General features: G+C 41.0%; 1 protein-coding gene across 3 annotated transcripts in view; it reads right to left on the bottom strand.

The window, feature by feature from the left end:
• Positions 1–14435, bottom strand: part of FSD1L (fibronectin type III and SPRY domain containing 1 like) — a 67927-nt gene that overhangs the window by 17559 nt on the left and 35933 nt on the right. For all 3 annotated transcript variants that reach the window (XM_075826046.1, XM_075826054.1, XM_075826064.1), the window contains exons 6-8: positions 12787–12908; positions 1657–1866; positions 769–867 (exon numbers count right to left, since the gene is read on the bottom strand). In XM_075826046.1, the coding sequence (XP_075682161.1) occupies positions 769–867; positions 1657–1866; positions 12787–12908 (431 nt within the window). The remainder of the gene's footprint in view (positions 1–768; positions 868–1656; positions 1867–12786; positions 12909–14435) is intronic.

Raw genomic sequence — 14435 nt, 5'->3', positions numbered from 1 at the left:
GGCATTTTCGGCCGTTTTTTGGAGCGTTTTCCGACACTGTTTCCGCATCAAAAAAACTCTGTGTGAACAGGGCCTTTCACTAATAGAAATAACTAAGTAGTGACAGAGGGTTTGAGCACTTTATATATCTCTTTCAGTCTAAAAATCAGTGCTATTCCCTGATCACAGACTTCACCAATGTGATCTACTCACATTTTTCTATGTAAAGTCAGTCTGACTGGATTTTTAATTAAAAGAACTAATCCAGAAGATTCTCACACGTTGTAATTACCGGTGGCGCTTCACCATAATCTTTTAGGATGGTCATTCATGGTCTATGGACAGTACAGTGACATCCCCTTATGGCCCTTTTATACGGGCCAACGATCGGACAAACGAGCGTTCATATGATCGCTCGCTTCCAATCATTGCTCTGTGTAAACAGGGCAACGAACAGCCGATGAACAAGCAAACGCTCGTTCATCGCCTCATCTGCTTGTTTATGCGGCCAATCTAATGGTCGCTAGTTGGCAGCACATCTCCTTGGGTAAAAAGGGAGTTGCGCTGTCGACATGATGGAAACTTATGCGAAAGGAGCAAACGAGTTGTGTTAGTCCACGAGAACTCACATCACTGAAAATAATATTGAAGGGTAACTTATGGGGTTATTTTATTTTTTCAATTGTTCTTTATCACACTACGATGGGCGTGGTTAGTGAGGGGAGCATGATGTAAACTAGTTTAATGGACAGTGAGCCATTTAATGATTCAAGCTGCAGAATTGATTACCTTTGGTTTCCAGTGTGACTGGATCCGAGTATTCCCCTGCTACAGCTTTGTTACATGCACGTACTCTGAAGTTCATAAATTTGGAGTCAAACTTTAAACCTGTATGTCAATCCAATAAAGAGAGAGTATGAATACCATTACGTGCGGAGTTATAATTGTAAAAGTAACGTGGATACTAGAAAACGACTAGCTTAACAAAAGAGTAAATGACTGTACAGGCTTCTCAACAACTAATAAAACACGTGTATGGAGCTCATGATAAGACGACCACTGTGCCTGTGGACCACATGTTCAGGAAAAACGTGCACGTCTATATACTGAGTAGTTCAGCAAACCCTACACCTGTGTGTGTATATATATATATATATATATATATATATATATATAGCTTCTCTCTGTATTTGCGAATACGGTTCAATTAGCGTTGTATTGCTGGAACTAATTTTTTTAAATAAAAACAGGTGAATAACATTGGTTGCACTTCGCCAACAAGCACAATGGCCCTGCCCCTATAATGTGCTACCATTATTAGTGCAACATATTAACATGACAGATCCTCTTTAAAGGGAATGCAGTTTTAGAGTGGAGCGACACTTTAGGACTCATTCAAACATTGCATATGTGGTCAGTATTTTGCATCAGTATTTTGAAGCCCAAATCAGGAGTTGATGCAAAGCAGAGAAGAAATATATGTCTTTCAATTATATTTCCCTGTGTTTAGCATCCAGTCCTGGTTTTGGTGTAGAAAAAAAAAGATGCAAAATACTAACCAAATCTGCAATATGTGAATGAGGCCTTTAGCTGGCAACTACATCTGTAGATATAGTCCAATATAGGCGACCCTTCTAACAATTGATCTTTAACGCTCTATGTACAAGTACAACTTACCAGAAAGTGTGTGCTCTGTTCCCTTTATATTATCAACCATCTCCCAACACCTCTCGTCTTTAACCCTTGGAAGTCCATCATAGTTTGTTTTCCTATATTCCAGTACATAATGGTCGATCTTATTGTCTTCTTCAGGCATCCTCCATACTACTGTCGCACAATTATCAGCCACCATACAATCAGCTGGATCTATCTCTGGCGCTTTGGGAACTGGAAACCAAAAAAAAAAAAAAAAGAAACATTAATTTTTTCATTAATGAAAAGCTATTTGAATAACTGCCCCCAGGATCAATACTGGTCAGTTTACTCCAGCTTGTTCTTATTTACAGTTGTGAAAATAAATGGGTTGCACTCCTGGAATAAGATGTGGTGCTCTCAGGGTTGGGATTTACTCCCGAAATACAGTCTCAAACTACCCTAGCACACACAAGAAAGAAAAGGATAAATATTCTTGCTGATCAAATTGTATATTTAATTAAACATATACGGCTTTCATATATTGTATTTCATACAGGGAAAACGGATTTGTAACAAAAAGCGACTTATTCTTTTGACGTTTCAGCCTATCGCAGGCCTTTGTTACCGTCACTGTTGAGAGCAAGAGTAGAGTAGAGTAGTGGTACAGGGGTCTACCAGACGCTCCGGTTTGGCCCTGGGGTGCTGAATGCTACGTCCATGTGGTAGTCAAAAGTAGGGCTTTACAACCTCAAGGAGCTGGTAAATAACACATGCAAAATATATAACCTTAAAAGGGAATGTATCACCTATATTTTTTTCAAACTTAAAGCCAGATAGTGAAACAATCTTTTTTTTCAGAATTTTTTTTATTGTATTTTTTTTATTCTATTTTCTGACGATCTTGCCTGAGCTGCTGTTCACAGCATTTAGAGATGTGCTTTACAGCAGCCACAAGGACCATAGGAACCTGTGAACAGGAGGAGAACCATTGACTTCTATGGCAGAGTTTTCTAGGCATGCTCTGTGACCTGTGCAGAGCTCATTGTGCAGGAAGGGATTGGAGAGCTGTGTCCATCACCTATTGAGTGGATCCTGTGTTATCTATTTAGAGGTGTAACCTTTCAGTGTAATCCTGCCTGTGATAATAATGAGATGACTGCTGAGAAGTGATCTCTACAGAACAGGAAGTGTCAGTCTATTGTGAGGCTCAGTGGCCAGAGTGAAAACTGCAAGATTGTAGGATTATTTTTCAATAAAGATAATGACATAGAAAATAAAAAAAAATCACTGAGCATTTTTAAAATGTGTGTTAAACATAAAAACTTGATTTAAACAATAGGTTGTTTTTTGAGGACACATTCCCTTTAACAACACTGAGTTTTGGAAGAATTGATTTTTAATAAGGTTTCTGATTCCTTTATACTTTAATCAGTGATGGACACAAAAGGACAGAGAAGGACAGAGCCAGCATACGGTTACAGAATTATCATAGTTTATCCTGAAGAACATGAGCAAAGAAATTATCAGATCCAAAAAGAAAAAAACATAATGAATTATTTAACAGCAGATAACGAACGGTTTTAACCCCTTCCCGCTCCTTGACGTACTATTACGTCATGGCAGCTGTATCGTTCGCGCTCCATGCCGTAATAGTACGTCTCGGGAGTAACGGCCGTTTCGGCCGTCCTCCCGACACATACAGGAGCTGTGACGCTGCTGTCTTGTTCAGCAGCTGTCACAGCTCCTACAGCGGGGACCGATCGCTGTGTCCCCGCTGATTAACCCCTTAAAAGCCGCGTTCTATAGAGATCGCGGCTTTTTAGGGGTTAAGCTGCCATCGCCGGCCTGCTACGCGATAGCGGCCGGCGATGGTGACTATGGCAACCGGACACCAAACAATGGCGTCCGGCTATGCCATAGACGGAAGCCTAGTGGGTCCTGACAACGTCAGGACCCACTATGCTTGCTGTCAGTGAGTAGCTGACAGTTCTAATACACTGCACTACGCATGTAGTGCAGTGTATTAGAATAGCGATCAGGGCCTCCTGCCCTCAAGTCCCCTAGTGGGACAAAGTAATAAAGTAAAAAAAAAGTTAAAAAAAGATGTGTAAAAATAAGAAAATAAAAGTTTTAAAAGTAATAAAAGTAAAAGTCCCACTTTTTCCCTTATCAGTCCTTTATTATTAATAAAAATATATAAACAAACAAATAAACTATACATAATTGGTATCGCCGCGTCCGTAACGGCCTGAACTACAAAATTATTTTGTTATTTATCCCGCACGGTGAACGCCGTAAAAAAAAATATTAATAAACCGTACCACAATCACAATTGTTTGGTCACTTCACCTCCCAAAAAATGGAATAAAAAGAGATCAAAAAGTCGCATGTACCTAAAAATGGTACTGATGGAAAATACAGTTCGTTACGCAAAAAATAAGTCCTCGCACGGCTTTGATTGAAAAATAAAAACGTTCTGGCTCTTAGAATAAGGTAACACAAAAAGTGAATGATTGTTTACAAAACGTATTTTATTGTGCAAACGCCATAAGACATAAAAAAAAACTATAAACATCTGGTATCGCCGTGATCGTATCGCCCCGCAGAATAAAGTTAATATATCATTTATAGCGCACGGTGAACGCTGTAAAAAAAAAAAGTATACAAAAACAATAGTAGAATTGCTGTTTATTAGTCACCACGCCACCTAAAAATGGAATAAAAACTGATCAAAAAGCCGCATGCACCCCATGAAAACTACAATGCATTCCTCAAGGGGTCTAGTTTCCAAATTGGGGTCACTTTTGGGGGGTTTCCAATGTTTTGGCACCACAAGACCTCTTCAAACCGGACATGGTGCCTAATAAAAAAGAGGGCTCAAAATCCGCTAGGTGCTCCTTTGCTTCGGAGGCCGGTGCTTCAGTCCATTACCGCCCGAGGGCAACATGTGGGATATTTCTCTAAACTGCAGAATCTGGGCAATAAGTATTGAGTTGCGTTTCTCTGATAAATCCTTTTGTGTTATAAAAAAAATGGTATAAAAAGAGTAAATTTCACCTCTACTTTGCTCTAAATTTCTGTGAAACACCTAAAGGGTTCATAAACTTTCTAAATGCTGTTGTGAATACTTTGAGGGGTCTAGTTTCTAAAATGGGGTGTTTGATAGGGGTTTCTAATATATGGGCCCCTCAAAGCAACTTCAGAAATGAACTGGAACCTAAAAAAATAAATAAATGAGGCAATACTTCGCTTCTTACATTATACTGATAATGAGCCGTGCCCACTCCGAGATGACCCCAGTTTTGACCGTTTGTATAAACGGAGACCCCTATTAGACCGTTCCAGTGCCCGGTTTTCCCAAGCATACACCCCCGAGAAGTGTTTTTCTATTGATGAGTCCCTGGTACATTTTAAAGGGAGGGTTCAATTCCGCCAGTACCTGCCAGGTAAGAGGGCAAGGTATGGCGTGAAGATGTATAAGCTGTGCGAGAGTGCATCAGGGTATACCTACAGGTTTAGGATATATGAAGGAAAGGCCACCCCCAAACTAGACTGCATCCTGGACTACAATAGGTACATGGGAGGGATGGACTTGTCAAATCAAGTCCTGAAGCCCTACAGCGCCATGCGGTGTGGTATAAGAAGCTGGCCGGGCACATCATACAGATGGCTTTGTACAATGCGTATGTGCTACGTCGATGTGCAGGCCAGAGGGGAACTTTCCTGGAATTTCAAGATCTAATCTTTAGGGACCAGGAAGGGGGGGCACCCAGTACTTCTGGAAGCGAGGCCACACGCATCGTACCAGGGCAACACTTTCCAGGAGAAGGTCCCCAAACCGGTGGAAAGGGAAAGAGTCAAAAGAGGTGCAGAGTCTGCTATAAGAGGGGGATAAGGAAGAACACAATATACCAATGTGACACGTGTCCCGAAAAACCAGGGCTCTGTATAAAAGATTGTTTTAAAATGTATCATACATCCCTTGATTTTTAATTTACCCTGATGCACTCCGCACAGCTTACCCCCCTCATCTTTCCCTTCTGAGCCCTGCCGTATGCCCAGGCAGCTGATAACAGCCACATGTAGGGTATTGTCGTACCCAGGAGAACCCACATTACAATTTAAGGGGTGTATATCTCCGGTGGCACATGCTGGGCACACTATATTGGACACTGAAATGGCATATACATATATAAAATTGCAAATCTCACACTGCACCATCTGCTGCGCATTATCTTTTACACAGTACCTGTGGGGTCAAAATGCTCACTACACCTCTAGATGAATGTCTTAAGGGGTGTAGTTTTTAAAATGGGGTCACTTCTCGGGGGTTTCAACTGTACTGGTACCTCAGGGGCTTCTGCACACATGACTTAGCACCAGAAAAGCTCCAGTAGGCCAAATGGTGGTCCTTTCCTTCTGAGCCCTCCCATGGGCCCAAAGGGCAGTTTATCACCACAAATGGGGTATTGCCGCACTAAGGACAAATTGGGCAACAAAATGGGGTATGTTGTTCCTTGTGAAAATAAGAAATTTTGATCAAAAATGACATCTTATTGGAAAAAATATCATTTTTTTCATTTCACAGCCCAATTCAAATAGGTGCTGTGAAAAACCTGTGCGGTCAAAATGATAACAAAAACCATAAATGAATTCCTTGAGGGGTGTAGTTTCCAAAATGGGGTCACTTCTGGTGGGTTTCCATTGCTTTGATACCTCTGGGGCTCTGCAAATGCGACATGGCACCCGAAAACCAATCCAGCAAAATCTGGACTCCAACAAACACATAGCGCTCCTTTCCTTCTGAGCCCTCCCATGGGCCCAAACGGCAGTTTATCACCACAAATGGGGTATTGCCGCACTAAGGACAAATTGGGCAACAAAATGGGGTATGTTGTTCCTTGTGAAAATAAGAAAAATTTGATCAAAAATGACATTTTATTGGAAAAAATATCATTTTTTTCATTTCACAGCCCAATTCAAATAGGTGCTATGAAAAAACTGTGCGGTCAAAATGATAACAAAAACCATAAATGAATTCCTTGAGGGGTGTAATTTCCAAAATGGGGTCACTTCTGGTGGGTTTCCATTGTTTTGATACCTCAACGCCTCTTCAAACCTGGCATGCTGCCTAAAATATATTCTAATAAAAAAGAGGCCTCAAAATGCACTAGGTGCTTCTTTGCTTCTAGGGCTTGTGTTTTAGTCCACGAGCGCAGTAGGGCCACATGTGGGACATTTCTAAAAACTGCAGAATCTGGACAATACATATTTAGTAGTGTTTCTCTGGTAAAACCTTCTCGGTTACTAAAAAAAAATTGAATAAAATTGAAATTCAGCAGAAAAAATGAAATTTGCAAATTTCATTTCCACTTTGCTTTAATTCCTGTGAAATGCCTGAAGGGTTAAAAAACTTTCTATATGCTGTTTTGAATACTTTGAGGGGTCTAGTTTTTAAAATGGGGTGTTTTATGGGGGTTTCTAATACATAGGCCCCTCAAATCCACTTCAGAACTGAACTGGCACCTTCAAAAAAAGGCTTTTGAAATTTTCTTAAGAATATGAGAAATTGCTGTTTATGTTCTAAACCTTGTAACGTCCAAGAAAAATAAAATAATGTTCAAAAAACGATGCCAATCTAAAGTAGACATATGGGAAATGTGAACTAGTAACTATTTTGGGTGGTATAACCGTCTGTTTTTCAAGCAGATGCATTTAAATTCTGAAAAATGCTATTTTTTGTAAATTTTCTCTACATTTTGCAATTTTTCACAAATAAAGACTGAATATATCGACCAAATTTTACCACGAACATGAAGCCCAAAGTGTCACGAGAAAACAATCTCAGAATCGCTTGGATAGGTTTAAGCATTCCGACGTTATTACCACATAAAGTGAAATATGTCAGATTTGAAAAATGGGCTCTGAGCCTTAAGGCCCAAACTAGGCTGCGTCCTTAAGGGGTTAATGAATGGTTGAGAAAAGTGAATTCCAGCAAAGTGATGCACAAAATAAGAGGTAGGATGTACTAGAGGTTCTTCTTCACCTGGAAAATGTGCAGATGACACATTTCTTAGGAATACGGTATATCTTAGGCAGTACACCTAAGGATGTGAAAACCTTTATAGCCAATGACAATTACTGGAGTTTAACAGGCTACAATGACATGGATTGGAAGGAAGAAGCTGCCTCTGTGTATGATACTAAAGTTAGTGAGAAGGACACATTGAAACCAGCTTTATGCATGTTATTCTGAAGATGGGCCCTAAAATTTATGTTATATCGGTCAACTAATAAGATTAAAAGGGGAATTTACATTTACGGTACATCGCTTCAACACGACAAACATATGATTCGTGGTGGTCTGACTGCTTTCTCAAGAGAAAAGGTGCACAGGCTAGATACGATTATCCATTCCCCATTATAGAGAGTGCAATCACATGTGCAGCCATCTCTCTAAAAGTACAGCGGACTAGGCACTTGGCGCAGTTGAGTTTTGGTTACTTTGTGTATTAGTTATATCACACTCTCCCTCACTGGAGAGAACGGCTAAAATTGTGACTTACGGTTGCCATTTATACAGAAGAAAAACAGCATGCAAAAACAGCTGGACGGAGTTCTATTACACATCTCTGGTACAGCCCCCGGACAACCCTAAGGGTATGTTCACACGACAGCACAAAATACGTCTGAAATTACGGAGCTGTTTTCAGACGAAAACAGCTCCTGAATTTCAGACATAATTGCTCGTACTCGCGTTTTTCGCGGCGTCCATTACGGACGTAATTGGAGCTGTTTTTCAATGGAGTCAATGAAAAACGGCTCCAATTACGTCCCAAGAAGTGTCCTGCACTTGTTTTGACGAGCCGTCTTTTGACAGCGACGCGTAAAATGACAGGTAGTCGGCACAGTACATCTTAAAGCCCATTGAAAGTAATGGGCAGATGTTTGTCGGCGTAATGGAGCCGTTTTTTCAGACGTAATTCGGGGCGTAAAACGCCTCCATTACGTCTGACTCTTGGTCGTGTGAACATACCCTAAAACGAAAAACTCAACTGACTGCGCTATAATAAAAAGCATGCCAAGCTTTCTGTGAGAAGAAAAATTGAGGAGAGAACACAATGACCACTGCCCTTTTTCCTCTTACTGGCATTAACAGCAGATCTGCAATTTCCAGTGATGGCAGCACCTACCAGCAAGCAATGTAACACTGGTAATGGTAGCCACTTGAAGACTGACATTCTCCATTGAATGAACACAAGTAGCTCATCATAAAGATAGACAATGGACTTTATTTCACAACCACCATTTATATGCTCAGTATTTATATAAAATGAATCAATGATCTTTCTTTAATTATTTAGTTGGAAAAAAATTCTATTAAAATGTTATCACTGTAAGGCCGGATTCAGACAAACGTGATTTGCATCCGTGCAGCCCGCGTGGTTTTCACGCGGCTCGCACGGACCTATACAAGTCTATGGGGGCATGCAGACAGTCCGTGAGTTTTGCTCAGCGTGAGTCCGCTGAAAAAAACTCACGACATGTTCTATATTTAGGCGTTTTTCGCGCATCACATTGAAGTCAATGGGTGCGTGAAAATCACGCATGCCCCACGGAAGCACTTCCGTGGGACAAGCGTTATTCGCGCAAGAACAGTAAAATAATGAATGTAAACAGAAAAGCACCACATGCTTTTCTGTTTACAAACATCCAAACGGAGTGTCATAAAGATGGCGACTGCGCGAAAAGCACGCAGCCGCGCATCCATATGAACAGGGCACACGGAGCTGTCAAGTGCCTTTTGCGCGCGCAAAAAGCACACGTTCGTCTGAATCTGGCCTAACCTTGATAACAAATAGGGTCCCATATTTAGGAAATCCCAAACTCAACCTTTATTAGATACAGAATTTCATAAATAATATTCTTATAGTAAGTGATCATTCTACCCAGTTTAACTCCTAGGTATCCCCGCATTCCAAAAGCCATAGTTTTTGTTTTTTTAAATAAAAAAGGAGTATCGTGAGGGCTTATTTTTTGCAAGATGAGCTGTAGTTTTTATTGATATGATTTTGGGGTACATGCAACTTTCTGCTCACGGTTTGTTTTTTTTGAAGATCTGGTGTATTTTAGTTTGTTTTAAAGAGGGTTCAGCCCTCGGGTTAATTTTTTTTTATATTGCAATAGCTCAAACATTTACGGACGCAACAATACCAATTATGTTAGTTTTTGTTTACAAAACATTTTTACTTTTAATAATATTTTTAAAAATACTTTATTTGAACAGGCGATTGTTTGATCACTGATGCAATACTTATGTAGTGTACGGTACTTTTAACTGTCTCCTATTAAGCCCTGCCTTTGGCTTCATTAGGTGCCAGGCTACCATGACACCCATCGGCACCCCACGATTGCATCGCAGAGGGGGCGATGGGCTGATGGAGGGGACTCCCCCCTCTTTTTAACGGCTTAGAAGCCACTGTTACTATTAACCGTGGCATCTAAGTGGTTAAATGGCCGGGATGAGAGTGATCTCCGTTACCGGCCTTTGCCGTGAGGTGTCGACTGTAGCATACAGTCGACAACTGCTTAGTATGGAGCAGGCTCAGCCCTGGAGTCCGCTCCACACGACTCCTTGGCGGGTGTGACATACAGTTAAGTCACGTCGCCAAGGGGCTAAAATATGTTACCGAGTAGGGTATTCCCTGTATAGTATCCAGCATCATTCATCTCATAATCACAGTAAGAACAAACTATGGTCGCAGGTAAAAGAATCATTGATGTTATGCATCACATTGTTCCATCACTTGTTGCAACAGGTTCTTGTAAGAAAGATCAGTAAAGTAGGTCATTATTTTACCACGTTACCAACATTGGTTTTTTATCATATCCAACATGTGGTAAAATAACTTAACCAGCGATAACAAACTACAGATAATAAAACCGTCCCCAAGATAAATTCACATAAGTGTTTCTCGGGTACACCTGCATGCAAGTGCATTTACCATGCCAATAGGTCAACACAGGAGCAAAAGACCTCTTGGAATACTACAACCTTCCTAATGCTATGTTCATGCCAAAAGCATCCACATTCTCCCATTAACTCGACATATGCCAGAAGAGTGTCCCTTTGGCATAGATTCTGGTGGTATGTGTTGGCATAACAATTTTTCAGCTGTACTGATTAGACTATGCTTTTAAATGGAGAGGCATCCCGCAAAGAAACATACATTTCTTTTACTATAATAAAAACAGTTGTATATGTCGGGGGTTTATTTTCCCGGCGTATCTGCTTAACGAACAACTTCATGTGAACATAGCCTAAGAAGTTCTTAATAGACACCACTATAAAATAAACCGCACTTGTGGAAGACTAAACTAGTCACTGATAATTGTAATAAGAAAAAAAATATATAGATCCATTGGTATAGCTCTCAATAATGCAAAGTAATGAGTTCAATTACAATATACAATATGTACAAATGTATTCACCTTACGTTAGAGCACTCAAACATTACATTAGTCACAAAAATATTTTACAATAATCTTAAAGTGTAGCTAAACGTTTGACAAACTTCTGAGTAGGGATGCACGATGCATCGAAACTTTGATACTGTTTCGATACTGTGCATCCCCAAACGGTTCAATACCGTTATTTCATGTATTTCGATGCTAAGCTGTGCGGCCTCACAGCTCAGTATTGTAATACATGAATGTATGAGAGCGGAGCTGCGGCTGTGTAATACAGTCATTACCCCGCTCCTGAGTCCTGACAAGTGCGCGGGGTCAGCATGAGATGATGCGGCCAGCGCTGCTCTAATAAGCAGCGGTACTGAAGACAGAACATGGCGGGCGCACTGCAAAACACCCCCATGTTCTGTCTTCAGTGCCTGCGCCGCCGCTTATTAGTGCAGCGCGGGCCGCAATCACCTCATGCTGACCGCGCGCGCAGTTACTGTCAGGAGTGGGGCCATGGCTGTATTACACAGCCGCAGCCCCGCTCTATAACGGCAGAGATCAGAGAAACCTCTAATCTCCGCCGTTATTCCCCTGAATGCTGCGACCAAAGCGGACTGCAGCATTCAAGAGGAAGTGAGAAGGGGGGATGCCCCTTGGATCGCGTCACAGGGAATCCCTGTGACGCGATTGAGGGACATACCATATATGGGCAGACAGCCCAGGGTCCATTGAAGGATCCCAGGGCTGTCCTACCATATTTCCTGTTGTTAGGGCATACTTAGGTATGTCTTAACAACTGCCTGTGCACAGTACACAGGCTAATGTATTGGCATATATCTGAGATATGCCAGTACATTAAAGTTTAAAAATAAAGTAAAAACAAAGTAATGTTAAATTTAAAAAAAATACACATACACCTTTTTTTACAATAAACATTAAAATAATTCTCAATACATAAAACATACATATTCGGTATTGGCGCGGCCGTAATAACCTGCACAACATTTTTTTTGCATTATTTATGATGTGTACGTGGTAAAAAAATAAGATAAAAACGGCTTTCTTTCACTTATTGTGGGGCACGAGGTGTGATGAATTTAACCTCCATGTGCCTCCTATTAATAGTAATTAACCCCATCATGTACCTTACACATTAACCCATTATGACTGAGAAACACATTCAAAATTCATCACACCTACCGCCTCACATCAGAAAATGAAAGAACTTTTTTTTTTATTGCTGTTGGCAAAGTATCGTTATCGCAATACTAAACGAAGTATCAGTATCAAAGTCCAAATTCTGGAATCGTGACATCCCTAACTTCTGACATGTCATAGTGACATGTCAGAAGTTTGGATTGGTTGGGGTCTGAGCACTGAGACCCCCACCAATCTCTAGAACGAAGCAGCTGAAGTGATCGTGTGAGTGCTCAGCTGCTTTCGTGTCTGTTCGGCTTTTTCCGGAAAGCCGATGTATCGGTGTACGGGTTCATAGACTTTCCATTGAGTCCGTACACCGATACATTTGTTTCCGGAAAAAGCTGAACAGACACGAAGCAGCTGAGCGCTCACACGATCACTTCAGCTACTTCGTTCTAGAGATTGGTGGGGGTCTCAGTGCTTGGACCCCCAGCAATCCAAACTTCTGACATGTCACTATGACATGTCAGGAGTTTGTCAAACGTTTAGATACACTTCTATAAATCCCATTACCTGGCAAGAATTTTAAGGACTGGAGCATTTGTCTTTCCTGGGAAAAATCCACCATCAAATGTGTCATGTTGTCACTGAGCTTTGGTTTTAGTGAGAGACGGAAAGCAGCCGCCATTGTGACCCTAGAGTATTAAAGAATACGGGAGGAGAGACAAAAATGTGTTACTTTGAAAATGTTATTTGTAAATTTTACTACAATTTCATCTGGTGAGAATGGTAGTAGACTGTTATATACCAGTAACTGGAACATATGCCCTCGATAAATCACATACCGCCCACCAAATTGCCAATTGAAGGTAGCAAACCTACTCAAGTTTGCAGTTGACGATCTAATTAGTGAATTGGCAGCTATTCTTCTCCGATATGGGCCCTCTTAGCACTGCTAATAGAAGTAGTATCCTCCATCATGGTAGAGTAAGCAAGTGTGAAGTGGCCCAAAATTTGCAGCGGGCAAATTTACTTTTTATGGAAACTTGAAAAATACAAAATTTCCATCTGATCGGTCTAATAAATGTGGGTTTCAGGGAAATTTAAGCTGACTCGGATGATTTTGATGGGATTGGTTGATAATCTAATGTATCTGTAGGAAGCGCTTTACCTTCCTAATGACATAATATTGGATTTTAACATGCCCAATCCTTTGTTCCTTCGAGAGCTGCTGCCTGAAGTGCTAACAACTACTAATCCCCCTCTTCCCATTAAAATAAACACACATGGCCAACTGATCAGCCAGGAGGGATATAGTTGTAGGCCAAGTTGGCAATAGGATGGGGACCTAAAGGAGTTGGGTTACATCTACAGAATGGACCACACAAAAGGTGATCAACTATATACTACACTAAAGAGAATCTGTCACTAGATCATATAATGCAAACCGCTTATCAGACCTGAATATCTGACCTCAATCATGCTGGGAAACAGTTTGTATTATAGGACCTAGTGATAGCATAGGTCTGAGGTGCAATACCAGACACAGCCCATGGACAAGAGCGGCACTGTTTAAGGAAGAAAATGCAGACCTTTTTTCCAATACCCAAAAATACCTTTAAGGCCTTATTCACACGAACATATTTTATGTACGTGATGCGCGCGTAAAAATCACGCTCGTCGCACGGACCTATGTTAGGCAATGGGGACGTTCAGACTGTCCGTGATTTTCACGCAGCATTTGTCCGCTGTGTAAACCTCACGACATGTCCTATACTTGGCTGTTTTTCGCGCAGCACGCACCCATTGAAGTCAATGGATGCGTGAAAATCACGCACGGGACACGGAAGCACTTTCATGTGACATGCGTGATTCGCGCTACAGTTGTAAAATAAATAAATGAAAACATAAAAGCACCTCCTGCTTTTATGTTTGTAAACATAAAAACAGAGTGTCATAACGATGCCATATGTGCGAAAATCACGCAGGCACGCACCAAATACTGATGCTACACGGAACTGCTACGCGCGCAAAATGCAGCGTTTTTTTGCGCGCACAATACGCACACGTTCGTGAGAATAAGGCCGAAGACTGGAGATAGTACTTTAACAAAAAACTGAGGGCTTGGTTCCAGAAAAACCTATAAAAACCATCCAGACAAAATAATATTCTAATGTGTCATAGACATTACAGAAGAGCACAATGGCGAAGTCTGTGATATT

The sequence above is a fragment of the Rhinoderma darwinii genome, chromosome 1 (genome assembly GCF_050947455.1).
Source record: "Rhinoderma darwinii isolate aRhiDar2 chromosome 1, aRhiDar2.hap1, whole genome shotgun sequence".
Taxonomy (NCBI): domain Eukaryota; kingdom Metazoa; phylum Chordata; class Amphibia; order Anura; family Rhinodermatidae; genus Rhinoderma; species Rhinoderma darwinii.
Note: the sequence above shows the minus strand (reverse complement) of the source record. Positions and strands in the feature narration are given on the sequence as shown.